We start from the raw sequence: 26,875 nt of genomic DNA on the forward strand, positions 1-26,875 counted from the left end.
AATCATTCATTGTTCTCATTTGAATCAAACCAAACTATAGGTACGCTCCGCTCTAGTCTGTGATGCAAGACCCTGATGCAAATATAAACAAGAAAGCCCACGCAAGTCTGGAAATGTGGCAAGTCTACGTTTCCACAGCTCCAGGGTCTCTGAAAATGAAGAATGTCTCGGGACTTCTTTTCATATCATTTCAATTTCTTTCACTTTGAACCTTTTTCAGCACAATATATTCATTTCAGAGACTAGTAAGTGTTAGTCTAGCGCCACCGAAATAGGCAACGTTGTTGTATAAAGCGCACGTACAATCATCACAATGACCCACATTTACACCGGCATTATGTAAGTCACGTGACTAGACTTTCAAAACACGACCACGTGTTCTGGTTGATGTGTGCCGGTCGCCGTGGACAGAAGCATGGCGGATACGCCCAAAGTGTTTAATATTGTGGTCATCGGTGTTGGGATTGCTGGGAGGGTGAGAATCCGAGACTTGAAGGAGGCCGAGGCTGGAGGGAAAGGACTCAAACTAGCAGGGTTTGTTTCAAGGTGAGCTGTGGACTCGCTGAGTGAATAGTCGCTGCTGACTGCGCATCTCGGGATGGGAGGTGCAGGTTATATATTCAGTATGTTGGGACATGTAGTAAATACACGTAAATATAGGATACGATGCACATCTACATGTCTTTTGAAGCCTCTTCGATGTCTTTATGAAGAAACGTGTTGCAAGCGACATTTACACATATGATCGAGACACGATACGGTGTTTGCACATACCTTTTAAAAACAATTGCATGAGAGTTGAACAATTATTGATTGTGAAATCAGTCTTGACTGATTTGCAACACTCTAGCACACTTGGGGAAGATATGGTACATTTTAGGGGCGCTGCTGATTGATTAATTAAGAATTAATTAGTCAGCAATGTTAAAGTTATCCTTACTCCAAGTCTGCACTGAAGGAAAAGCTCAAGGATGTATAGTAATTCTTCCCTTGAAACGGGTAAGCGAACAAGACTTTTGGCTTTGGTTGAGGGTAATATGTATTTTGTAGAAACTATCAGTTAAATTAATATGTATATTACCTTAGAGACTTGTGCAAGTCTTAACGTTGCGATGAATGTTTACGACTAAACGCGACAAAAGGAGGACGTGGTATACGCTAAAGGCTGTTATTTAATCTCGACGGTATAATATACACTGACAGCCTCATCCATAAATGAGCTCCACGAGACAAGCTGGTACATATTAAATATGTATTCAGTGATGCATGGCAAATACGACTGTTCCCTAGTATGTCTCTTGTGTACATCACTTGCCTCAGCTTCAGGATATATAAGCAAATGTGTTGGTACCTGTAATTAAATATTTGACAATAACAGTTTCATTGAACCCTTGTTTGGCCTTTTTGCTGACCGCAGTTTGACCGCTAGCTCTATCGTTCACATACTTATTTACGGTTATGTGGACACAAAATCATTGGCACGAGTGGCTTAGTATATATTTAACACATACCTCGTGTGTGGGATTCCACATTCATATAGATCTAGTATTTTGGGAAAAAACGGATTCGGAAAGAATCACGTGACTAAACAGATAACAATCAAAGTTACAGAATCACTGTAACTTCGCCGTTACAAATAAACAACTTGCCATCGCCGCAGTAGCACATCACTCACGTTCAGGACTTTTACCTTTGGAGGACTTTATTGACTTTATGTTCTTTTCTTCAGTTAAATTATGGCTTTTTGGTTGTTGTTTAATGACGCTCTCGTTAGTATTTCAGCTATATGGCGTTACTGTATAAATAATCGAGTCTGCACTAGACAGTTCGTTGAAAAGCATCACGAGCACCGATCTACGCAGTGTGGGATACGATGACATGCGTTAAGCACATTCTGCGAGCATGACGACCTGACCCCGTTTGTCAGTTCTTACGACAGGCTTTTGTTGCTGAATGACATGTAAATGATGGCGTTTTTGTGAAGTGTAGCTATGCACGTGGCCCTCAGGTTTCACTTGCCTCAACTGCTGAGAGGGTCAGCTGCTTACATCCAGCACCTTGGGTAAATGGCATTGTTTAAAGTACGCCGCTGTTCCGCCAGCAGTAAATGGATACCCGAAGGGATGAAATGGTGATGTTACTATCATCAGTCTTCCAGCTCCTTGTATCACAGCATAGGTGAAGGATGTAAATCACAGAGTATTATTTTACACGGCTTTTAAGAACATTCCAACGGGGGATACCAGAAAAGGGCTTTACCCATGTAGGGAATCGAACCCGGATCTTTGCCTCGACAAGTCAACGCTTTAATCACTAAACTACTGCAAATCAAGGAATGTTGATCAATTGAACAGGTTTATTACATACTGTCATTAGAACCCAGCGTTTGTTGATTTGGTGCATAGTAAATATGAGCATTTTTATTTCTTGTTTGTATTATAACAGGCGCTCTCTTATAATTGACGGTGTGCGGCAGCTGAATCAAGATGAAGCGCTACAATCCCCGGATGTACATGGCGTGATGGTGTGTACAGAACCAGGATCACACGAAGAAATAGTACAGTGAGAATGTTTTTCATATGGTTTAGCTATACTTTTAGATACACCTATCTTATGTTGAGTCAAAAATGAAAAGCATGATCTGTTTTGGCTGTCATTTAAGAAGCTGCTAAGCAATATGACAGATAGTGCACACAAAATGGATGACAACGTCTGTACCATGTTATGATGATGCTTTTCGGATATGTTCTTGTACCGTTGCCAATCCGCACTTGAATCAAACATAGTTTTATAAAATGTCAAATTTACTCATTAGACCTACCAGGAACTTCGAACTTCGAACATTCACACCCGTTTTTGGTTTGTTTATCTGAAACATCCATCTGTTTCACCTGTAAGTTTAGGGTTTCACCCGCTGCTGTTCGATGTAATGCTTTTACTACAGATATCATCACTCCAGAGTGGATCATAGTTTCAAACTCTTACTGTTGTACTGTGACTTGCAGAAGGGCGCTGGATCACAATAAGCATGTATTGGTGGAGTACCCAGTTGCCTTGAGTCCGCAGAAGGCCAGAGACATGTACTCCCAAGCTGCTGAGAAGGGTGGGTATTGACCAGTAGGAACAACAAATACAGGGTATGCCTCCAGATGCGCTGTTCACAGAATACCGTGTCTGTAAACACATACGTTGTTCAGAAATACCAAAATACTATGCTTTAAACCATGGACACAGTCCAGGAATACCAAATACCATGTCTAAAATCACATACACTGTCCACAAGTATCAGTTTGCCAACACACATAGCATATGGTGACCAATCACATATATGGCATTATAATATTGGCAGGGTTGGTGCTACATGAGGAAAACATTGCTCTCCTGACAGAAGCACAGGCGAGACTGAAGGAGAAGGTAGCTACAACCACATCGAGGCTCACGTCAGGGGAGATAACGCTAAGGGGTAAGTGTTTTCGATATTGCTCCTACCCTGAAGAAAAACAACACTTTTGTTGCCCACATCTACTGACAAATACCGGAGGGTCCAGTAGCCATTCTTTTCTACACTGTCAGAAGAGATATACTTACGACATGTGTCCTTGTGAGTACAAGTGATCCCGTCATCTTAGACACTGAAATTCAATGTGCAGAGTTACGTCCCTTGGATATGCCATAAACATATGATCGTGAGAATCCTTCCCTGGTTCTACTTCAGTCAGGTTTATTGATACCATGCTCAAGCGCACAGGTTTAATAATAAACCTTAATAAATGAGGCTCGCTTCGTCACAAAGACAGGTGTGAAAACAACCTTAAGCACTCACCCCCACTCTGTCGCAGGTAACTACAACGGCTGGATAGAAGACTTCAGCAGGTCTGGCCTCCCTTTCTTGACTAACGTGTCCATTATACAGACCGTCATAGCGGTGTTTGGGGAAGTCAAGGCCACCCGTGCCGAGATGGAGACCACGGAGAAAGGATTCATTGCCAGTGGAGAACTTGAGACCCACACAGGGTAGGTAGTTTGATGGATATATGACTACATAACCACTATGAGGATGGATGATTCTGTTGTGTCATGACACACTGCTCTCTTCCGTCCAGGAGTGGGGTGGTTGGGTGGAATAGTGACAGTCCGGGTTCGATACCCACATGGGTACAATGCGTGAAACCCATTTCTGGTGTTCTCCACCGCCACGCTGCCGTTGAATGAACCATTTTCGCTCACTCATTCCTTCTTATGGCGAAATTTGAAAGCTGATAAACCCTTCAATACATATGTAAATAAAGTCAGAAACGTAATCTTGGCAACACATCATAATATATCTGCCCGCATCTCCTCATGACGTCACTTCAGGATGTTTCATCCGATGGACGTCTTTTAAGCCTGAAACTTAACACCCATCTTTCACAGCACAATAAAAGGGGGAACCAGTTTAAGGGTTAAGTGTGTACAAAATTATATGTATTTCTTAAATGCTTCATTTTACAAATGCAATGTGTATTTTCTATCATTATGTGTGTGAATGTCCATGTTCCACAGCTCGGTTATACGACTGACATTGGAGCGATTCAAAGAAAAGGTGCCCAGAGTAAAAACCCTCAGGTTTGAGTTCGAAGATGGCAGTGTGTTTGATACGGAGGGAGACAAACCTCCTGAGTCCATAATCCCCGGACGTGGCGAATCCATCCCGACAGCTCCTATACCAGGGAATCAAAGAAAGAAAGGTACATTGGAGTGTGCTTATACAGTGGCACCTGTCAAATCCGAAGTCTTTTAAAACCGGCATCCTCCGTAATCCGGACTACTGTCTGAATACCGGCAAAATTGTGCTAAATTTATCAATAAACCAGTCTCTGAGTCTCTCAGTGTCTCTGTATATCATATATATGCATGTACATATGTTGAAGTTTCTGACTGATGGTGTTACTGGGTATTTTCCGTGACTGATAATTGTCACGATTCAGTTTGGGGATCCATGTGTTGTTGAATTAGGAACATTATCTGATGCATAGAGGAATTCTATATTGCAGGTTTATTCATGCAAGATCTGGAATTATTCTTGGAGAAGCTTCAAGGTCCACGATCAAGGTCAGAAGGAAGTCAGTTATCTGTGGAAGCTCTGAAAGTGGCCTCGGATCTCAACTCTCTAATCGCTGACAAATGTTGAGGACGACACAAACTTTGCCCAGAATCGAACTGAAGCATCAATAAAAGCACCTGCACATACACTTGCTATCAAAATGACATATCACTGAACCATACATCTTGACAGATTATTTTAATATTACGAAAGTTTTGTTTATTTCTTGAAAAATGATGAAACACTGTATGCATACTCATGTGCCTAGGAATGCCCACTGAGACACCGTGCCTAGGTACAACATAATTAACTCGTTCACGTCATTCAATTCTGATCCTGCCAGGCAGGGTAACAACAAGTACCATGTTCTGGTTTAACGGCACGACGGCATCGAACCACTTTTCTGTCAGGTACTCCATCTACTAGACTATGAAGAGTGGCTTTAATTTTTCACTGCTTTTAGAAATATTCCAGCAGTATCACAAGGAGGGGCAGCAGAAATGGAGAGAATGGCAAAAGGACATTACAATATAGTGGTGGGTGAGCGAGTTTAGTTTTTATTCCAGCTGTATGGCGGCGGACTGTATATAGACGAGTCTGGACCACACCAACCAGTGATCAACAACATGAGCATTGATCTACGCAACTGGGAAGCGATGACGTGTGAACCAAGTCAGCGAGTCTGACCACCCGTTAGCTTGTTACAAGCAGTCGCCTGATCTTCACGGTCAGTTACGACATAGGGACTAGCCCAAATTATATTGACTAATCCACGATATCCTGCTATCTTTTAATAAAATAGGTTTAATGCAAATTCAGGGGTAGCCTAGTGGTTAAAGCGTTCGGGCGTCACGCCGAAGACCCGTGTTCGATTCCTCGCATGTGTACAAAGTGCGAAGCCCATTTCTTGGTGCCCCTGCCGTGATATTGCTGTATATTGCTAAAAGAGGCGTAAAACTAACCCCCATCGCGGAATGCAAATGATCCGCATGCATGGACGTCGTACTAACCCTGAACACTGCCTTTAATTACAAGGTTTACTCTACCTCACTCTATAAAAGAAGCAAATAAATTATGCTTATGGAAGTAAACTGGTTTACACAGTATCTTTTTCTCGCCCTCAGTATTCAGATGGCGGTCTGTAAATACTTCCGGCCAGACAACCCAGTGATTCGCATTGGGAGCATCGGTGTATGGAGCTCAGACATAACGTTTTTCAGTTGTCAGCGAGCCTCACACGCCGTTCTTGTTAGTAACGTCTTGTTTGAAATGCATGGACTGATGGCTAGTTCATCGGGGGTAATCAAACATTTGGTCATCCTATCAGCAACTGTTGTACATTGTTGCCCTTTAACATTTGTGTGGAAGCCCTGAAGGCATAGCTCATATCATATTTCTCATGTTTAATAGATAAGTGAGATGGATCAAAGACTAGTCAAATACCTACAAATTATGTGATATTTATTATATTCCTAAGAAAACAAACACATTTTTACCCATGGACATTGAATTTGAACTCCTTACAGCGTATTTGATTTGCATTTTAAGTCACTTATAGCGATATTCCAGCAACAACATGGTGGGGGACACCAGAAATGTGCTTCACACATTGTACCCATGTGGGGAATAGAGCCCAGGTTTTCGGCGTGACAAGCCGACACTTTAGCCACTTGGCTACTCCACAAGTTCAATTTAAACTGATACTTGGCACACAGGCACACACAAATGTGGACGATTTCAACATCGTAGCAACAATCGCAAACATTGCGCGTCACATCTCAAAACACAAAATGCTTTACAAAGTTGATCATAGTACTGTTAGAAGGTGAAAATTGCAATCGTATACAAGAAACGATTTATACATCTATCATTGAGATTTGCGGTTAGTTCGGCATAGCACCAATGCTATTACTATTTGGGTAATATATTAAGGGATGGAAAAAGGGAATAAATGTCAAACAACAGAACAGAATAGATTCGTCAAGTAGCAATTAAAGCTGAGTCACTGATTAGAATTAAGGGAGATTTCCAATCACGAGGTACGACATGAGACCAGGGAATGATGTAACTTCTAACGAATCAGAGAGATTGTAGAGGGTCATGTGACAAGGGTTGAGCAGGCTCGAACACCTTAAAAAGATACCGTCAGCTCTAAAAAGGTGCGAGGTGCGGTGCGGGTTGAAGAGACAGCAGAACGTTCACATCCCGAGAGCTTGCCCAACCCTGTCGAGGCCAAGACCAATTGTTATGAAAAGAGGGATCGAGTAAACCGATGTGAGTATAGAGACTTGTGTTGAGTTATTCATTGTATGCCAGAGTGCCAGTACATGAATGCTATGTGTTAGTTAGGAGTCCCGGTCGTCAGACCAGTTATTCCTAGATGTGGCACCCCGGACAGACCAAGCGAGTATGCCACCAGAACTGGCAGCACCCCCAATAAGGCAGAACGGTCGTCGTAACAGGTAACTGGTAAGAGGGTTTACTAACACCCAAATCCCAGTTACGACAGTACGGGTGATGGGATAGTCTTTAAGCGAAAACATTAGCTCGTCATGTCGAAACGTCTGGTTCGATTCCCGACAAGGGTGTAATATGCGGAGTACAATGTTGTGAATTTACTTAATTACTCCTATATGCGTCGAAATTCCAACTCGCACGTAGTGAGCGGCTTTGAATTGCTGTTCATGTTCCAGTGTGTATTTCTCTTTGTTTGAACCCGTTAGGGCCTTGTCATCAGTGTCTGCTCAACAAGGTCAGCCTGTGTCTTCCAAACAAGACCTAATACGATACCCAACTGCCCGACGATCTGATGACAAGAGTATTCAGAACTAATTAACCAATGTTTACCTCATATAAATTCTACCGGATACTGTTGTTTCAAGACCAAAAGTAGCGCTAAATAATCTTATTACTGTAGTCTGAATGATGATACACAAGTGTATCAATACCATCATTAATATGCTGTCCTGCTTTTACTGATGATGGATCAACGGAATTAGTTGCTACACGTGATAATTACAGAGAGGTGTCAAGAAACTTTCAATAGCACATAAAGTAAGGGATAATGTAAGTGTGTCTTTCTTCACACATGTTTGGATTCTTTGTATGTAAGACATACTTAAACCAAATGATGTCCCTCTCATATCATTGTGTGAGATTAAATTGTTCAAAACATCTATGTCAATGGCAGTAAAGACGAATTTACGCACATGCATAATAATCTATGAAAGAAGCGTTTTCGCTGATACATTGCTAGTGTATACTGAATATTTTAAGGAGAGTACTAATAAGCTAGTCTGGGACTTACATATATCAGATTCACAGTTTGTCGTTTTGGTTCATCTAGATTTAACGCAGAAAATATACGTTATCGCACGAACATACATGCATACATATTGTACACTGCTATTCCTTGCACATACATAAGACAAAGGGTCATGGGATGGGCGTCATCAAAGTTTCCGAATAGGTCGTTTTGTATCTTAACTGTTCAATATACTCCCTGATTTGTTATCTGTGACCAATCGTATCATGAGATACCTGTCACATTGGAAATGACAGGTGATTGCGCGTGGGCTAAATTTCTGAAGAGTACGTTCGGTCACTAGACAGCTTGGATACAGATTGACTATTGGTTAGATCGTTGACCAATCGATATGCTAGATTTCGGCTTTATCAACTCTAGCTATCATGAAATGTTTGTGTATCGTGAACATACACAATCGTAAGGATGCCTGAAATGTACACGTAGAACTAACAAGCACTTTGACGAGTTTATTTTTCTTTGAAGCGCTCAAAGTGCTACAATCCGATTATTTTTACCCCGGATAACCCAATCCAACCATTGAGTAGAGATAGTATTTATTTGCATATGGTTTTGCGCACACTACTTGTACATCAAACATAATGGCTTGCTCAACATTTCAATATAATCGGCACATTGTTACGAATAAATATCATAATTCAAGTACATGTATTATAGAATTTAAAAAAGTAACACGATACTGATTTATTGTGATGTATACACTTGAAGTTGAATCTCCCCAAATATTTATGAAGATGGGCATACTTATATTTGTTTTGAAAGCAAACGAGGTTCAGAAGATTGACAATGGGCGTGACTGCGCATTAGTTTGTAACAGCGCATTAGTTTGTTTCACACTTGTCACGGGACAAAATGGACATGCATTCGGCCAGAGGCTGTTATTTTGAGGTTGAAAGAGGTGTTCACATATCTCATTTAGTGTTGTCTGATTGAATGATTATACGCATCAATTCCGTAACTGATATATTATCCTCCTTTTATTGACGATGGATCTGATACGCGTGATCATTACACTGGATAAGATAATCACGGAGATCAAATACAAACGTTTCTTACACAATGTTTATGTAAATTGCGTTGAAAAATCACGTTTCAAATAAGCATGAAACATCTTGAACAAAATACCCCAGTTACCTTTGAATGGTTCATGTTGACTATATATGTATATTATGAGTAGATGCAAGAGTTATCACTTCATATTCGATTATGTATTATTGTCAACTTTAAAAATCAATAGTCGCAAATGAATTAGGTCTAAATTAGTAACTTGGTTTATTTCAAATCAACACGAACATGAGTGTAATACAGTATTGCTATTTATGTCTACGATTCATTATATGAACTATTACAACGAATGAATGATTTAATTTAGATGAAGGTTTTGTAACCTTGTCACCGTTAATTCAATGTGGAAACATAGTATCTTAGTATTCCCTCCCAGTGATGAGTAACAAACACGTACCTCCTGTAACAACATCTCATAATCCCTTTTCTCGCAGACATGTGTTCATTTGCCTGTATAAGCCCCCGACATTGCAAGCAATTGTTATCAAAACACATTAATAGTTCTGATTAACACAGAAAGTAACCTCTCTCGTAAGAAAGGCTATAATCTTTGATCATTGCTGCTAAATTGATTGAAATTATAGGTACAGTACGAATTTAAAATATAAAACCCCCAATACGCGGCTCTCGCTGAATGAGAGGGTGCTTTTCATAACCCCCAATATGCGGCTCTCGCTGAATAAGGGGTGCTTTTTATTATCCCCAATACGCGGCTCTCGCTGTGAGAAGCTAATTAATTTGCCGCATATATGCGGCTCTCGGCCTTAATGAGTTACGGATGTCTTGAAAGGGTCATGTGCTCCAAAATTAGTTTATGAAATTGGTAGCTGATTTCATGTAGCTTGTTCATAATTTCATTCTCTGAGAGGCCTCGAACCCCCTGTTGTCGCTCTTGTTTTGACAGGGTATAGCCATTAAATATTTCTCTTTTTAATACACTCGTGTGGATGACGGATGCTATAACTATCAACCCTCTACTGGCAAATAAGGATAAGTTGAGCACCGACCTGACAAGTGACCTGTATTAGCATGTATGAGTGCCTCCCACTGGCGCTTGCCATTGTGAGCAAAGAGGCCCCATGATCAACTGTATTTCCGACCTGTTACACCGGCCACATGAGGGTCATATAAGCAGGGCGCGTGCAGCCTCGCGAGGAATCAATTTCATCGTCACACACTGCACGTACAATAGCCTATATCTGCTCTACCTTTCACAAACCAATTTGCACATTGCCACATTGCACATTCATCGTCTACTTCTCATAAACGCGTTGTCTGCGCTGGTCCAGCTTATCGTTGTTTTCCAGTGGCGTCTCACAGGCAGTCTGGATTACGTTCGTGATGGATTATCATTCTTGAACAACTCTAAAACACTTTAAACCACACTACCAATGCAGACATGTGGACATATTTAATGTGAACACCAGTCATTAATAATTATCAAAAATAGACAATTTTGTCACATATCAAGCTAAACACTACTAATACTTTTTGTGCATCAAAGACGAAAATACGCCCTGAAATATTTTGGTTTGCCCTACAATCACAAGTATAGCTACCCAAAACTATACTCGTCATCCGGTGCAGTCAGCCTGTCTTATGTTTGTTCATAAATAGCTGGCATACTACTGCGATATCCGAGATTAACAAGAGACCGAACGGGATTAAGATGATTGCAAGCCACGTGACACCTATGCCGGAAGTAGATGGACGGCGATCTGATACACTTGTGTATCTGGCAATGGTCTGGGAAAGTTTAGTTTTGTCAACTACGAGTTGGCGTTTTATCTGTTCTTGTTTTTCGTTGACAGTTGTTTCAGTTATAACTTCCAGTCTGTCTTTTGACTTGCAGAAACATGTGCAGGATGTTTGTATGGTACGCGGTGGATTGGGATAGGATGACGTCGACGTTTTCTGTTTTGGGGTTGTAACAGAAGTGGATCTGTGCGTCGTTTTAGTCAACCCAGAAGTCGAGGCAGATATAGTTTCAACCGTTGTCGAATGGGTTGGAATGGATTTTGTACCGCTCTTGGTCGTTGAATTAGTAGTTGGGGTAGAAGAAGTGATTTGAGTCGTGGAGATCTGTGTTGTAGTGGACGTTGTGGCTGCGGTGGCAGAGGTGGAGTCACTTGTGGTAGCGCGAGTAGTTGACGATGTAGGTATCGTTGGAGCCGTGGTCGTTGATGTAGTGGTTGGCGTAGTAGTCGCTAAAGCAGCGGTCTTTGGATTAGTAGTCGTTGTAGTTGTGGTCGTTGATGTAGTGGTTGGCGTAGTAGTCGCTAAAGCAGCGGTCGTTGGATTAGTAGTCGTTGTAGTTGTGGTCGTTGATGTAGTGGTTGGCGTAGTAGTCGCTAAAGCAGCGGTCGTTGGATTAGTAGTCGTTGTAGTTGTGGTCGTTGATGTAGTAGTTGCTGGAGTAGTGATTGATGATGTAGTAGTCGGAGTAGTGATCGTTGATGTAGTCGTTGGAGTAGTGGTAGGCGGGATAATGGTTTTTGATGTAGTTGTTGTCGTAGTTGTAGTAGTAGAGCTAATAGTCGTAGTTGTTTGATCTGTAAGTGAATTAATGTTTATAAATCAGTTCGCATCTGACATTTATAGAGCCAATCGTCTCGAGGATATATATATATAGCTTAGTGAATGGAAAATTGCCTATTTTGTCCGGGATTTCAGCTACAAGATAATGATTTATTTGGAGGGGGAAGCCACATGACATGTAGATAACAAACGATCATAATGCAGTCGGACTTTCTAACTTCGATCTGCGGAACACTGCAATTAAGGGATGCAACGTGTAACGGGTTTGGGGTGGAGGAACGTTGCTGTCATAATAGTTAACGGTTTGGGTCCGCCTCAACCGTCAGTTTGCAAGATATATGCAAAACGGATTAAAATAAAATTCTAACAAATAAATAAAGTCAATGAAAATCTTTACTCTCTGTTGTTTGTTCTTTCTATATTACAATTCTATTAGAAACTACAAGAAAAACTTAAAGTTTGCTAGTCTAACGGCTTGTCCGTTACGACGATTCAGAAAAATATATTATTTCTGCAATTTCTATATTTTAACTCTCCAAGAATAATTCTTGTGCGCAAAGGCATTGCCCAGATTGTAGCACCGTAATGATTGCAAATTCTAACTTAAAAACTCTAAAAATCCCTATGCACCTGGAGAATTTGCAACAAATTATCTCTAACCGAAAAATATACAAGTTACGTTGGCCTGTTGTCTCTGCTTTAGAACGTTCTGCTTTAGAACGAAAGTATGCTGTGTATGTGTGACGTCATTCTACTTCCGGTGACCATGAAGCAGAAAGCGCCGAACGTTAGAGCGAGAGGAATGCAATCTAACATCCAAAAAAGCCGTGATATTATTTAAAACGGATTTACTGCACTTAATATCACTTCCGGAAACCCGTCTGCGTAAGTAGTTTTTAATATCACTTTGTAATTTCGCAAATTTAATGTATAAACAATCTATGAATCAATAGCACGTACTTTGATGACGTAATCGCCTGGAGATCGCGGGACAATCCGAACCTATCTCTCGAGCGACTCATAACTTAAAACTTACGAAACAATATATTAATCGAACTTGAACTACAACAACAATGTTTTTTACATACAAGATTAGATAAAATCTTGTCTCAAGTAGTTGATAAACATGAACACGATCTCGGGAACGTGATACAAATATACTGGCCTCTCCTATTCTCGCGGTACTTACGAATATCAGCTGAAGAAAGAATATAAACTGTTCTTTTCGTATGTTGCTTGTTGTTTTTAAATGAAGAGATCCCCACTCTAACGTGTGCATCTATCAACTGCTTGATCCATCAGGTGTATTATCCCACTTGAGCTCGATGAAAAACATGGTCGTCCGCCACCGAGTTTTTGAGGCGTCTCCTATTCTCGCGGCATAACGGGAAGGTAACGTTATTAGGAGCGTAAAGAAGGGGAATCATATGGGGAAGGGCGGCGGAAAGTTACGATTGTTCCAAGTTGGTTAAAACTCACGAATGTTCGTTACACTGCAAAATTTTGATAATTCACAGACTTGGGCCACTTCCTAGTTACTGGTCAGCGCTAAGTATCACGCATCGGCGACCTCGGGAGAAGATGTGTTTACCGCGAGAATAGGAAACCTGCGAGAATAGGAGACAGCCCTACTAAGTCCTCGATCTTTTACCACCTGACTATTACACAACTGTGGCACAACAACTGCCATCCGGGCTCTTGACTAATTGTTTGTGTCTGTGCATATATTGTTTGACGCCCCCTCCAATGATTGTATAACCGACATCGAGTCTCGTCCAGGCTAATCAGTGGTTAATAGCATGAGTCGAAGAATATCGGCCATATCTCGCAGTGAAACCATCCGATCCATAAATTAGTAGACATCTCCTAAAAGAACGTGTTAGAGTTGACTACAATGTTATGTAATCCATCGACAATGTGTTACCTGAGGAAGGGCACGTGTCATCGGTGTTGTCGATTATCTCGTACAAGGGGCGAGAGGTGACCTTCTCACAGACAGAATTTAACGAGAAAGAACACGGTCCGTCATTCCACCGGAAGTCCCAAAGTTGAATGACGGCGCACTTGTCTACTGTGCCTGAAGGTTCCCCGGGGGCCCAGGGCTCGTAAGTTCCACTGATGGCGCGACAGTCTGTCCAAACCCATGTCTTGTGGAATCTGTGGGTGGAGCTTGATTGCGAAGAGTAGCTTACTCCACCGATCCACACGTAATTGGTGCTGGGAACTGCAACAGTTGTCACTCAGTATCAGTTTACTACTACTACTACTACGACGACGACGACGACGACGACGACGACTACTACTACTACTACTACTACTGGTGTATATAATAGTAAACTACTACTTCAGGATCAAGAGGAGGAGGCGGTAGGGATGCGCATCCAGAGAAGCATTTCCCGCTAACCGATGTGCACCCATCCGTCCACCACCTTCTCCCAAATTCTGGATCTGCCCTGGCGATGGATCCGCCCCTGCTATTACTACCAACACCACCACTGCTACGAGCCTGCACTGCTGCCGCTGCCGCTGCCGTATGAAGTAATCCCTGGAGCACGGGGATGAGACGTACCATTTACCACATATTCAGTTTCCATTGTGTCACTGCTTCATAGTCAACCATCTGTTGTTCTTGGCAGTATAGCAGCAGCGTCACAACTGAGCTACTATAGTATATGACTGTAGTATATAGCTGGTCAAAAAGTTATTTACCCTCATAATATCGACAAAAAGTTGGTTTTGAAATATATTTATATAATTTGCAAGTCCCAGAAATACAGTAATGTATAAGTAGATACAGATAATTCTGTAGAGGAACCCTGTGTATTAAGGAATCTTCGCCACTTTGCTTCACGTGAGGAAAACATGGATGGGGTTGATCGTTTTATCTCACCGCTTTATGTGCTCTGGGGTACGTAACAGCTGCTTGGGTGCTTTATCCAGTATGCTTTAGGCTATGGGCGGGAGTGGGTTAGTTTTATCTAATGCACTTTATAAATATGCTATGAGATATGCAAGACCGAAACACAATGGTGTATATAGTAAGTAAATGGTACGTAAGAGACACTTACATTGTGCCTGTATGTACTCGTTCATTGCTGTCGCTTTCTGATGAGTGTCGACAATGACAATACGAGCACCGAGAGACTGGCAGTATTTGCTGGCTTTTGACCAAGTCATCTTAGCTACCGGCGCCACACACATCCCTGTTGTGCCCAGTTCGCTGAATCTGCTCAGGCCGAAACATGCAGATACTGTAGCTGAAACGGACAATGCATTGTTTACACCTAATTCTTCATGTACATTCTTCAGATTAAAAAAATCACGAGTTCATTTGAAGAAGTCTCACGATGTATATATTGTGTGAAATGATCACCTGTATAAGGCTTATGTGCCCAAAGTACTGTGCCAGTCTGTGAAATAGCGCCTGCCTGACGGCCCTTTGCTTGCTAGTAACATGGCGGGCCTAAAGCTTTATTTCATAGAGAGCCCTGTGGGCCAATATATTTCCAAGGATATATATTTGAAAATGTTATTGACTTCGAGAAATATTTCGAAAATAATTTACAAATTGAGGTAGCTAGACGAGGTCTGTATAGTTCATGATCAACCAAACCATAACTTCCACAGATCAGATCCAAAATGATAATGCCCCTTATACACAGGCTGCATATTTTGTTTATTATTGCATGGGTAGTCGTAGACGGCCACATATCAGCAGCTATTTGAGTTAGTCACCTCACCTCATCACAGCTCATCTTGTTGCAAACCAAAACCACTACATCCATTCGAACACGCTGCCCTTGAAACGCATAAATAATGGAGTTTTTGTAATCTAATGTATTGAAGAGCATACTTTTTCGACTCTAACCTGCTGTGTACATTAGTTAAAATGAGCCCCCGATGTTCCTAAGCTTGACCTTCTCCTGTCTTCACATCATGCAGGTTCGTAGGATTTTCCTTCACTCAGTGTAGGAAAGATTTAGAAAATTTTCACAGGACTGGCTGGTTTTACCAGTCCAAAATCTAGCCTGTCCTCCACTTCCTTATTAAACTCATTTTCAATAAGCTACGGGAGAGAACTCTGTCTTATAGCAAACATATCTCAACAGTTTCGTTTGCAATACTTTTATCTCTTTGATTATTCTAGTGTCTTTTGGCAATATTCAAAAAGGCTATACTCATTGTCTATATATATGCCATCGGTTTGCTAAAACTGAGCCGACACGATGACGGGCTAGATGTTTTTCAACCCGTCCTCTACAGAATTCCCTCGTTTCAGACGTTGGGACGGGTTATTTTTCCTACACTGCTTCAGTATGTGGATCTTTGATCGGTTTGGTCTTCACACTGTGGAGGTTCATACGGCTTGGCCTTCACTCTGTGAAGATTCATACGACTTGGTTCTCGCTCTGTTGGAGTCAGTCTGGCCCTCATTCTGCGATGCTGACCTGCTCTCTGTGGAGGTTCAGGCAGTTTGGTCTTCACTCTGTGGAGGTTCAGATAGTTTGGTCTTCAAACTGTGGAGGTTCAGATAGTTTGGTCTTCAACCTGTGGAGGTTCAGATAGTTTGGTCTTCAACGTGTGGAGGTTCAGGTAGTTTGGTCTTCACTCTGCGGAGGCTCAGATAGTTTGGTCTTCAACCTGTGGAGGCTGAGGTAGTGTGGTCTTCAACCTGTGGAGGTTCAGATAGTTTGGCCTTCAACCTGTGGGGGTTCAGACAGTTTGGTCTTCACTCTGCGGAGGGTCATACAGCTTGACTTTCACTGCAGAGGTTCAGATAATTTGGTTTTCACCGTGTGGAGGTTCAGACCGTTTGGTCTTCAGTAAGTGGAGTTGCAGACAGTTTGGTCCTTGCTCTGTAAAGGTTTATACGGTTTGACTCTCACTCTGTTGAGATTCACTTTGTACAGTTTTAGACAGTTTGGTCTTCACTCTGTGAAGTCTCATACGGCTGGTTCTCGCTCTGTTGGATTCAGTTTGGCAAAAGGAATTATTTTTACCCCAAGGCGTGTTATTTCACGCTTGTGTCTTTTATGTTTACAACCATCAGTGGTGTGAAATGTATTGGATATGAGAACAAAATGGTCGTGGGAACTCATGGCAGCGACGGCGAGGGTATATTTACACTGAGAGCTCTACAGCGATTCCTGCGTATTTGCAAATACACATATTCAACGCTACAGTTACCTGTTACGTGCGCTGGAACATCTAATTACTCGCTCAGGGGCTTGAACATGAGTCATAGGTGTTACACCTTAGCTTGTTTCAACGCATCTGCATGTGATGTTGGTGTTAAGCAAAGCGGAAAACTTGTTATCTGCTATGTTTCAAATGTAAGTAAAAGATTTTGAATCTTACAATTAGGGTCGTTATTTTAAACACCAGTCAGCATGCCCTAAATATGATGTGCATTCACCATAAACTGTAGCAAACTATGAGAGTTTCAGTGGACACATAATCCCCGCACTGGATCCGCCTATAGCCCTCAACCAATCAAAACACGTTTTACTTCCAACTCCAGTTTCGAGTTCAGCTACGTAAATCGTGCTGAAACAGTAACAGTGATTGGTTTGTAATGGTTAAAGTGCACACTGCTAGTGTCCTGACAGCTAAGGCTGATCAGAATCATCCTGATCCACTTCGGTATCGGATACCTAACACGTAAACTAGAACCTTAGCTAAAAATTAAAATTGGCTTAAAAGACACATACAAAAACGTTGAATAACGCATAAAGCAAACAACAGATACAAAATCATTATCAAATGCAATATTCACTCAAAGGTTTATTTAACTCAGCACTGTCTTGCTACACTACAGCATAACCTTCTGCAGCACATGTGTTGTATTTCAACTTCTGATAGAAAAATAAGTATACTGCTCACCGTTTGACACCTCTAGGTTCAGCGAAACAGCCATTAACGTAAACACCTGAAATACAAGTAGACCAATGTTGTTTATTGTTGTTGTTTAACGCCACCCGTAAACATACTCCAAATACATGACGGTGGTTAGAATAATCAATTAGTGATTAAACAGACTTCATTAGAATCGCTGAACAAAACAAGGACACAATGACATCATCAGCCATGTCGGACCTCCACATGCTGCTGCTCGCCCCGCATGGGATACAGTCAACATGGCCTCAAACACATCCGTCAAAACGGACCCAAAATACTTTTGAGAAGCCTTGTCAAAAGTGTTCACGAAATCGCCAAACGAAAGTATTGACATTATGAACATGGCATAATATATATATTAATATATGTTTAAAAGTAAATTAGGATCTTCACGGGGACCAATGTTTGACGTGTTTCACAAGTAAGTCCGTACTATGGTATCTCGTATCACCTGTACATACACCCAGGTCTCCTTAGGGCAGTAACGTGCAGTCTATAATTAAGATGTTATCAGTTTAATGAGCAGTTCTGCTGTCATTGTGTTTAAGTAACCTTTAGACCTATCAAGATTAGACATATGCCATTTCAGATCAACAGTAACACACAATCAGTATATATACTAAACAGCAAAAGAAACGCAATTTTCGAAAATAGACTGAAATCTCGTAAGAGTAAGCGTTCATGTTTATGTCGTCTATTTAAAAAATTGACAAATAGCCAGAGTTGCGTTTCTTTCGCTGTTCAGTATATTCAGTAACGCGAAGACAAGGTATCAAGTGGCCTATAGTACTTTATCTAATCCTACTTTACTAATCCAATCTGTTGGGGCCAGTGAAGATCTGAGGTAGAATAGCAAGCCAGTAACTTCAGCTACCCATGCTTGCCAGAAAAGGCGACAATGCTGATCGTAAGAGGCGACTATCAGGATTGGATGGTTGACACCGAGTGAAGTCATCGGTTCCCAGTTGCGCAGATCGATGCTCATGTTGTTGATCACTGGATTGTCTGGTCCAGACTCGATTATTTACAGATCGTCGCCAAAAGCTGGAATATTGCTGAGTGTGGTGTAAAACTACCCTCACTTACTCACCTATCTGTGGGATATTAAGAGATATGAAATGCGTCATTATAATCTTAGTCTCTGTACGAATACCCCCAGGCTGATAATTTCACTAGTGACGGTGTGCGGATGAGACACATCACGTGAGCTAATGCCGACTACTAAACGGCGCTCTAGTGAATGACTAATATCAGTTCGGCATGACTGATCACTCTGATGATCTGTGACAACTGAGTAATTAACTGAATAATTGCTGGAGTTGTTGAGGACTTTTCGATCGAATTATCCAATATGATAAGACCGTGGGAGGCAGCATTGGCTCTATATGCCACCATGTACCTGTGAAGTCATATTCTTTAAAGTGCTTACGGTTATGGAACCAAGCATTTTAAATAAAAACAACACTCAAACTCACTGTGGTTCTAGACGCGAATTAGAGCTGAATACATTTCACATTAGTATCAGAGGCAAGTGCCACAGAAAACTATAATAATATTTTCAGGAATGCTTCAGAAATGCCAGTTATGCTAATTGGATGTATGTATCATTGTGAACCAACAGGCCGTATATCCTAAGAGCATCAACTTCTGAAGAAGACACTTAGTAGAACCACGGTCCAGTTCCACCAAGCAGCGGGATCTGCTGTTAGTTTACTTCCTACATTAATTTCGTCTGAGGTCCACATCCAGCAACAATACTATTCTGGCTCTGTTTAAACACCCTCAAGCGCACTAAATGGCTGGTTTCAACCGTGTAATCCAAACATAAAATCGAGGAGATCAGATACATCCGCTCCTGTTGACAAACGTTCAGTTGAACTGTCGACCCATTATGACACTAGCCTTACAACCTGTGCACTGTGCGTTTCAGCAGTGTCACATTCATTTTTTACAAGCGGTGGCTATGTTTTCAAACCATGGACGACCCAGCTCTGTGGTCACTGCTTCCAACCAACGAAGGTCATCGCTATTTAGCAACGCATACTTTAACATCCGGGTTAGAATTGGTTTTCAGCAATTCATGCTTGTCACAAGAGGTGACAATAGGGATCTGGTGGTTAGGCTATATGACTTTGGAAACACATGTCATCGTTTCCCATTTACGTAGATGGATGTTCATGCTTTTGATCACTGGATTATCTGGTCCAAACTCCATAAGTTACAGACCACCGTCATACAGCTGGAATGTTGCTGAGTGCAACGTTAAGCAACAACCAAACAAAACAAAAAATAACCTACAGTGTCCACCTCGCCCTCATCCCACCTCGACATCATCCCTCATCCCACCTCGACATCATCCCTCATCCCACCTCGACATCATCCCACCTCGACATCATCCCACCTCGCCCACATTCCACCTCGACTTCAGCCCACATTCCACCTCGACTTCATCCCTCATCCCACCTCGCCCACATCCCACCTCTACATCATCCCTCATCCCACCTCGACATCATCCCACCTCAATCTCATAGTCCCAACCTCTGAATGACGCCGTTGCCTTTGTATCTAGACCATTCAAGTCTACTACAGTACCAACTAGTTTGCGTGTATTCAGCATCCCCCCAGTGTCAGACGGTCAAAACAGCAAATAATTTTCTTCTATTCAGTTCGACAGCGTCAACTGTATAATTAATGCTAGTGTCTTCGAGCAATCCCCACGGACGTGGCAAAAACTACTTGTGTGCCATATGTTAGCAGTAAGACTCCTCAAACATCACTATTTCATGCTCAGTGTAATCTTACATGTGTACTCTTACACGTCTACTTCGATTTTGCAGTTAACCAGAGCATGGTCCTACATTCACGCAAACATAATGGCTAGTTATCGGAGAGAACTTCCTTTCTTTAATTCTGCTGGATATGTCATTTTGGTAAGATTAGTAGCACAAATAAGGAAACGCCTTATAACTTACTTACAAATTAGCATGTCCCATCTACACACTAATCTGTACGTCGGTTTAAATACTCTCCACATCACATCACCTTCTTCAAAATACAAACAATGCGTTATCCACGAAAGGAGAGTTTTTTTATACCACACTCTGGAGTTTTTCACCACCCACAATTCATAATAAAACTACTACTGGTGCATCCCAAATGTGAAATATGCCATAGGTCGGTCCCCGCATGGCTGTGTACCTTCTTAGACATCCATCTGTGTTAGGCTCGAAGAATAGAAGGGCTGCACAGTGTGTGTTTTGGTGCCAACTGTATAGATACAGGTGCGCAACAGGCAACAGACAAAAGGACCATCACGCCATTGTCTGATGCCCTTGAGAGGCACCCTTTCATCTTTGAGACTCCTGAAAGATTCCACTGCCTAACCGTCCTTCGCAGAAGCTCACGACAGATATTCATGCATCCTCGATCCCGAAGGAAAAAAGATTCCTGTTGTAGTTTCAGGACAATTGAAGGACAATGTAATGGGTAGATGGAACTGCTAAGTAGCAGGTTATCAATGGGTTGTCAGCTTACCTGTATCTTTACATGGGGCGATAGGGTGGTCTAGTGGTTAAAGTTCGAATCCCCGCAATAGGAAGTTGGATAATAAGGAAGGATGCCACTTTACAGATGCATAACTTCATTTATTACAGTGACAGCAACGTGTCCTTGTAGGTTCTATCACTGTTAGAATTACTTGCTACACTTAAACGCCTCACTCACTGTAATAAAGGCTTTCATTCAAATACTGGCATCCTTCCCTACATATACAAGCTACATATGCAGACCAAGATGGGGTGCAAGGTGCACTGTTTCTATCTCTTTGTAAAATATGTATCAAGAATGTTGTTAAAGAAGATATAAGTTTTTGCTGAATGTTTTATCAACTCAGATTTAAGCAGCTTTCTGTGGACTTCAGCTTTTCATTTAATTCTGCACCTTGCGCAGCAAATCCCGCTAGACGGTGTAACTGGTGCAATAACGAGTAATACCTTGCCATATGTTCAGTCTCCTGTCTCTGGCAGCCTACTGTGAATTATTAGTATATTGAGGATTTTCCTTCATAAACCGGTGTATGTGCAGTAAAAACCTTACTGTCAAAGCAACACGTTCTCAAGAGTTAAGAGGTTTTATGTGATGGTGTAGTAACAATGCTAATGAAGTCCCAGTGCCCGATCCACAAAGCTAAGACATTCACTAGTCTCTGACTAACAATAGTGTTACGAAGTCGTAACGTTACGAACGCTTCATGGATCAGGTGCTCCTTTCACGAAGCAACCTTTACTGACATTAACTTGACTCCCATTCCTTAAATTGCATAAGGTTACCTTAAACTTAGGTAACCGTAGTACAGTGTTAAGAATGGAAGTTAAGGTTAACCTTAGTGAAAGGTCACATGCAACGTAAAATACAGCTTTGCAGATTCTGATAACTTTCAGAATGCACTTGCCGAAACAAATCATTTAAAATGTCAATTCAACCTATAAGTTGAAACAAACGCGATGAAAAAAGCCCGCGAAATCGGAGTTCAAACGTTTCACTAAAAGCTGGTTTCAACAGCTGTGTTACGCTGCGTCTATAACGCATGCGCAGTCAATAGGTTCGCGGAGCTTGAAGCAGTATGCATACCCAGTGTATGAGGTCTTGAGCAGTAATCTAATCTTGGTTGTGTACACAAACAAGTATATAATCTACTCGTTACGTAAAAAAAACTTGTTGGTTGTGGTAAGCAGTCTCTGTCACAGAGAAAGTTCAGTGTCTGGTTTATTCACACCTATATGTCTGCCTGCCTGCCTGCCTGTCTGCTTAAGACAACATGCAGTACACAGCTTCAAGGATTGACCACATGTAATTTGAACCTAATACCTATCAGACTATACGACATAAAGAAATTAACCCGACCCGAGTCCCGTGTCTGCCACATTATGTAATTAGGCACGTGTGATACACATGACATGTTTTTATTCCAGCCACGCAGTAGTTCACCATCTCTACTGACATGATTTTTATTGGATCGAGCGCAAATTCAGAGAACATGTATTTTCCAAACCCATCATCTCTATATACATTCTTCATGGATAACGACTTCTTTTAGTGTATATGATTTTGTTTGACAACAGTATATGAATCCAAAACTGAAACGACGCATCAAGTACACAAAAAGAAGTTGTTATCCATAAAGACTCTTACTTTCTTGTGACTCGCTATACTTCTAAAATGCCCATCAAACAGATCATCTTTCTGTACACACAATGAACGCTCAGCATATCAGCAAATGAAACAGCCAAGCGGAAGCCGTCGTTACATATCCACCCGCTATGGCTGGGTTCGGTCTCCCGAGGGCTTCGTTTCGGGGGAAGTAAGCCCAAGAACAAAATATTGCACTTTTGAATTGCGATTGTACGCTTATAATTTTGTTTATTTGTTTTCTTAAAAGCAGCAATGTATATTATATGTCATGAATAAGTGATAAATGTGTTTTAATTATGTTTGATTTTTTGGTTGCAAGTGACCTTTAAGGTTGCTTTGTGAAAGGAGCCCATAATCCCAGGTTCTCTGTAGCTATTATGTTCATTAAAGTTGATGGTGGCATTTCAGTATTTACATAGGTATATCATATCACAATATCAAACTACAGACTTACCGACTATATGAAGTAGCACGACGGATCGCTATCAGGAACTCGTAACGGGGAGTTAGTGAGTTAGTTCTCCATGCTGGGGTATCACATGACGACAATTACCTTGGACTTATTGGATAGCGCTTGACTGGAATAATGATTTCCAATGTCCAAATGCTCAAGTAGGAGGATAAGGATTCCAGTTCAGTTCGGACTGACGTCAGTTGATTAACAATGCATGAATGACGATCTCGATCTCTCTCCCTCTCTCTAGGATTTCTTTCAGAAGTAAAGTTCAAACTAGTTACAAATTTATCAGTGTGTAAATATTCAAACTTGCGGTCATCGTGTCGACTTTCTTTGTAAGACGAGCAGATGGTACCTGAAAGCTTATTTTATTCATACCGCTTAAAAATAAGGTCGGCACCGGAATTCAAGGATCGGTCGGGTAAGCGGAACTACAACATTTTTTAAGCTCTAAACGATCACTCAAATAGTCCGCTTTACATCATTCAAAGAAAATATCCAGTTCGATATACTATAGCTAGCTCGGAAACACACGAGGACTTAATTCACACCTCATATACATTAACGTATAAAGCTTTTCCCTATAATTAAACAATGATGTTTCGTTACTTCAAATTGCATCATTGGACTGATCAGAACGAATGGAAATATAGCCGTGTTGTTCAAACTTACCAGTTTAAGCTCGTCGCCCGACATGGTAAAGTATAGCAGGACCCGTCTTTCTTTGTCACCATTCACCATGCTAAATGTATAATTCGCACTGCAGGATGGCCCGTCATATCATGTGATCGATGATATTGATTGAGGAAAGGAAAAGACTATGATCGTGGGTAAACGCTTACGAAAGGATAACAGAGCTGTAGGGATACAGATGCGTGAAACATATTCATGTTTTATTGGATTATCTTGCCTAATCGATTGAATCAGAAACGTCTGTATTTCAATGTTTGATTTTGATGTTAGCCCTTCAGTAATTAGTTGACCGGTGAACACGGCAGCTTCCCGTGGCAAGCGAGGTAACTGTCCACAGACAACCATTTTGTATTGTTTGAGGAAAATGTGCGAGGAGACGATATATTCAAGCAATAGTTTATTTCAGCGTTTAAGAAAATTAAGAAATCTATATCTTCGAGGCAGATGCTGCATGACCGACGTCATTGAATATCGCCGCTGCTTTTTGAAGACGACGTCACTGGGACGTATACCTTGTGACGTAGACGCACTGAATAACCGCGGGACAACATCGGCGGAAGGGTAAAGGACAATTTCAAATCCACCATTTCTGTCAAAGCTGACTGTGAGAGCTGTCATTTGTCAGTGAACAGTGTTTTGGGTGACAATCAGTCGTTTTAACCTATCGCATCATTCTGCTGAGACACCTCTTCCTAGAGTTATTGATGACCTTTGAAATGGCAGCTTTGGTGCTTTTGGAGCTGACATACTTGACAGACAGAAGTGAGGCAGCGCTAGAAGCGGAGAAATTCTCCAAGATGTACACTTGAAGACATCGGCGAGACGGTTACACACGCGACCGTACACTTGGTCAATAGTCGCAGATCCAAGAGAATATACTAAATACGGAGACCAACTAAATTCTAGAATGATTGGACAAGATTATATTGCCTCAGCACTGTTCTGCTCTCAGCGTGGAACGTATTGTTTAGATTCTGGCTTCTTGGATCCTACTTATATATTTTGTAGTTCTAGATTTGCAAAATGGTAGGTAGATATCTCAGACTAGACACCTGTCTCACTGAAGCCTAAACGACGGATGCTACCAATAACTTCTGAATGGAATGGTGACTATACAAGGAACAGTTTTAAGATATTATCCCGTTCTCTCATCACTGAGACACTTGTCAGCTCGCATGGTGCATAATGTTTAGGAACCATAGGAACCAACTAACCCCTATAAATTGAAAAGGAGCCCCGCGGAGACCAGGAGCCCCAGAAAATCTAGACTTCCTTCATTCATGACTTTAGCACTGCAGAGAGGGTTTGGCAGTAGGGTTAATATTGTGGCCCAGGGACTGTGAGACAGACTTAGTGCATGCGCCTACAGATATAGACTCTTGTCACATTTGGATTTCGAAAGTACCTGGTGGAATTCTCTAACTAAACACATGACATTGCTGAATATTAAACTTCTCTCACAATTCAAAGCACAGGCATTTGTAAATTTCACTTCAACATTCCATAATGTCCTGGCGCCAAGAGCACGTTGTTGTGCAGTTTACCGGGTTATATGATCATTAGCGCCAGAAGACTTCAGTAGTACGCCAACAATACTAAGACATGAAGGTGGATATGATTAACGCGTTTTCTCTCTACAGAGGAGATAATTAACACACCCACGACTTAATGTAACAGTGATGTTTGCTTTCTGTTATTGATATGATATGCGTGATGAATATTATCCTATTAACCATAGAACTGGTGTTAGTTCATACTTTTCAAGGGTGACTGACTAATCAATTAGTGTGCCCGGAAACAAATTATATATCGATTTGAATTTCGATAATGATGACGGGAAACGTTACCAAGTATCATATATTCATGATTGATTCTATGCTTATCGAAAGAAACCTCTACATAACTGTTAGCCTGTATTGGTATTGTTGAACCGTGTTTAAGGACATGAAGAAAGCACTTCAATCTACTTAACCCTTAGAAGAGTACGTTGTTAATGACCTGTCCTTCAGAAAACCCTCCCTCACCGCCCACACACTAGGTGCCAGTGAGTGTGTGAGTGACTGAGTTCGCAGTATTGGGGGACACCAGTAATGGGCTTCACTCGTTCATGATACACATGTTGGGAATCGAACCTGGGTGTCCAGTGTGATGAGTGGACGGTTTAACCATAGGGCTACCTCTTCTCCCGTCCAGGACAAACTCTTCTTGTGACACACGGGGGCAAACACCCTACTCTTTGGGGGCCTAATCAAGACTCTTTCCTTCATGGGTACGAATCCAGTATTTGCACTATCCAGGATCGGTTGTCACTATTGATCATGGGTGTTTCAGCTCATGAACTGCTTTATTGTAAAGATAAACCCAACTCACTCACTCACTCACTCACTCACCTCCTTGCACTACACAAATGTTCCCATGTAATTCTTTAGACGGAGTCCTGCTATTACCATTATCAGTGATGTCTAAGTATGACTCATCATTGCCTGTAGAGCTGACACACCATCGGTTACACCTCTTACGCGTTTGTGCAGTCTCAAAGGATCATTTAGCCAGATTAAAATGACTTTTGGTTATTATATATGTCTGAAAGGTGAGATCGTTCGGGTGGTTCTAGGTGAAATGAACC

General features: G+C 41.5%; 2 protein-coding genes across 2 annotated transcripts; one reads left to right on the plus strand and one right to left on the minus strand.

Moving 5' to 3' along the window:
* The first annotated feature begins 331 nt into the window (after positions 1-331).
* On the plus strand, positions 332-6,174 carry LOC137286601 (biliverdin reductase A-like). The gene is made up of 7 exons (XM_067818549.1): positions 332-546; positions 2,446-2,562; positions 3,006-3,103; positions 3,350-3,463; positions 3,840-4,014; positions 4,543-4,727; positions 5,034-6,174. Exons 1-7 carry the CDS (start codon positions 416-418, stop codon positions 5,168-5,170), a joined length of 957 nt encoding a protein of 318 aa, XP_067674650.1. The 5' UTR covers positions 332-415; the 3' UTR covers positions 5,171-6,174.
* Positions 6,175-10,865: 4,691 nt separating this feature from the next.
* On the minus strand, positions 10,866-15,262 carry LOC137286132 (uncharacterized). Its single transcript, XM_067817795.1, has 3 exons — positions 15,080-15,262; positions 13,936-14,235; positions 10,866-12,025 (listed from the first exon to the last, which is right to left on the minus strand). The coding sequence occupies exons 1-3, from the start codon at positions 15,210-15,212 to the stop codon at positions 11,061-11,063; spliced, it is 1,398 nt and encodes a 465-aa protein (XP_067673896.1). The 5' UTR covers positions 15,213-15,262; the 3' UTR covers positions 10,866-11,060.
* Between the last annotated feature and the right edge of the window lie 11,613 nt (positions 15,263-26,875).

Source organism: Haliotis asinina, chromosome 6 (genome assembly GCF_037392515.1).
Source record: "Haliotis asinina isolate JCU_RB_2024 chromosome 6, JCU_Hal_asi_v2, whole genome shotgun sequence".
NCBI classification, from domain to species: Eukaryota; Metazoa; Mollusca; class Gastropoda; order Lepetellida; family Haliotidae; genus Haliotis; species Haliotis asinina.

What these genes read in the sequence shown, in the direction of transcription:
- LOC137286601 (XM_067818549.1), top strand. Translation starts at nt 416, where the DNA reads ATGGCGGATACGCCCAAAGTGTTTAATATTGTGGTCATCGGTGTTGGG. An exon ending in CTAGCAGGGTTTGTTTCAAG is followed by an intron (nt 547 to 2,445) that starts GTGAGCTGTGGA and finishes GTATTATAACAG; the next exon opens with GCGCTCTCTTATAATTGACG. An exon ending in CTCCCAAGCTGCTGAGAAGG is followed by an intron (nt 3,104 to 3,349) that starts GTGGGTATTGAC and finishes TAATATTGGCAG; the next exon opens with GGTTGGTGCTACATGAGGAA.
- LOC137286132 (XM_067817795.1), bottom strand. Translation starts at nt 15,212, where the DNA reads ATGTGTGTGGCGCCGGTAGCTAAGATGACTTGGTCAAAAGCCAGCAAA. An exon ending in CGAGTACATACAGGCACAAT is followed by an intron (nt 14,236 to 15,079) that starts GTAAGTGTCTCT and finishes CAACTGTTGCAG; the next exon opens with TTCCCAGCACCAATTACGTG. An exon ending in TGACACGTGCCCTTCCTCAG is followed by an intron (nt 12,026 to 13,935) that starts GTAACACATTGT and finishes ATTCACTTACAG; the next exon opens with ATCAAACAACTACGACTATT.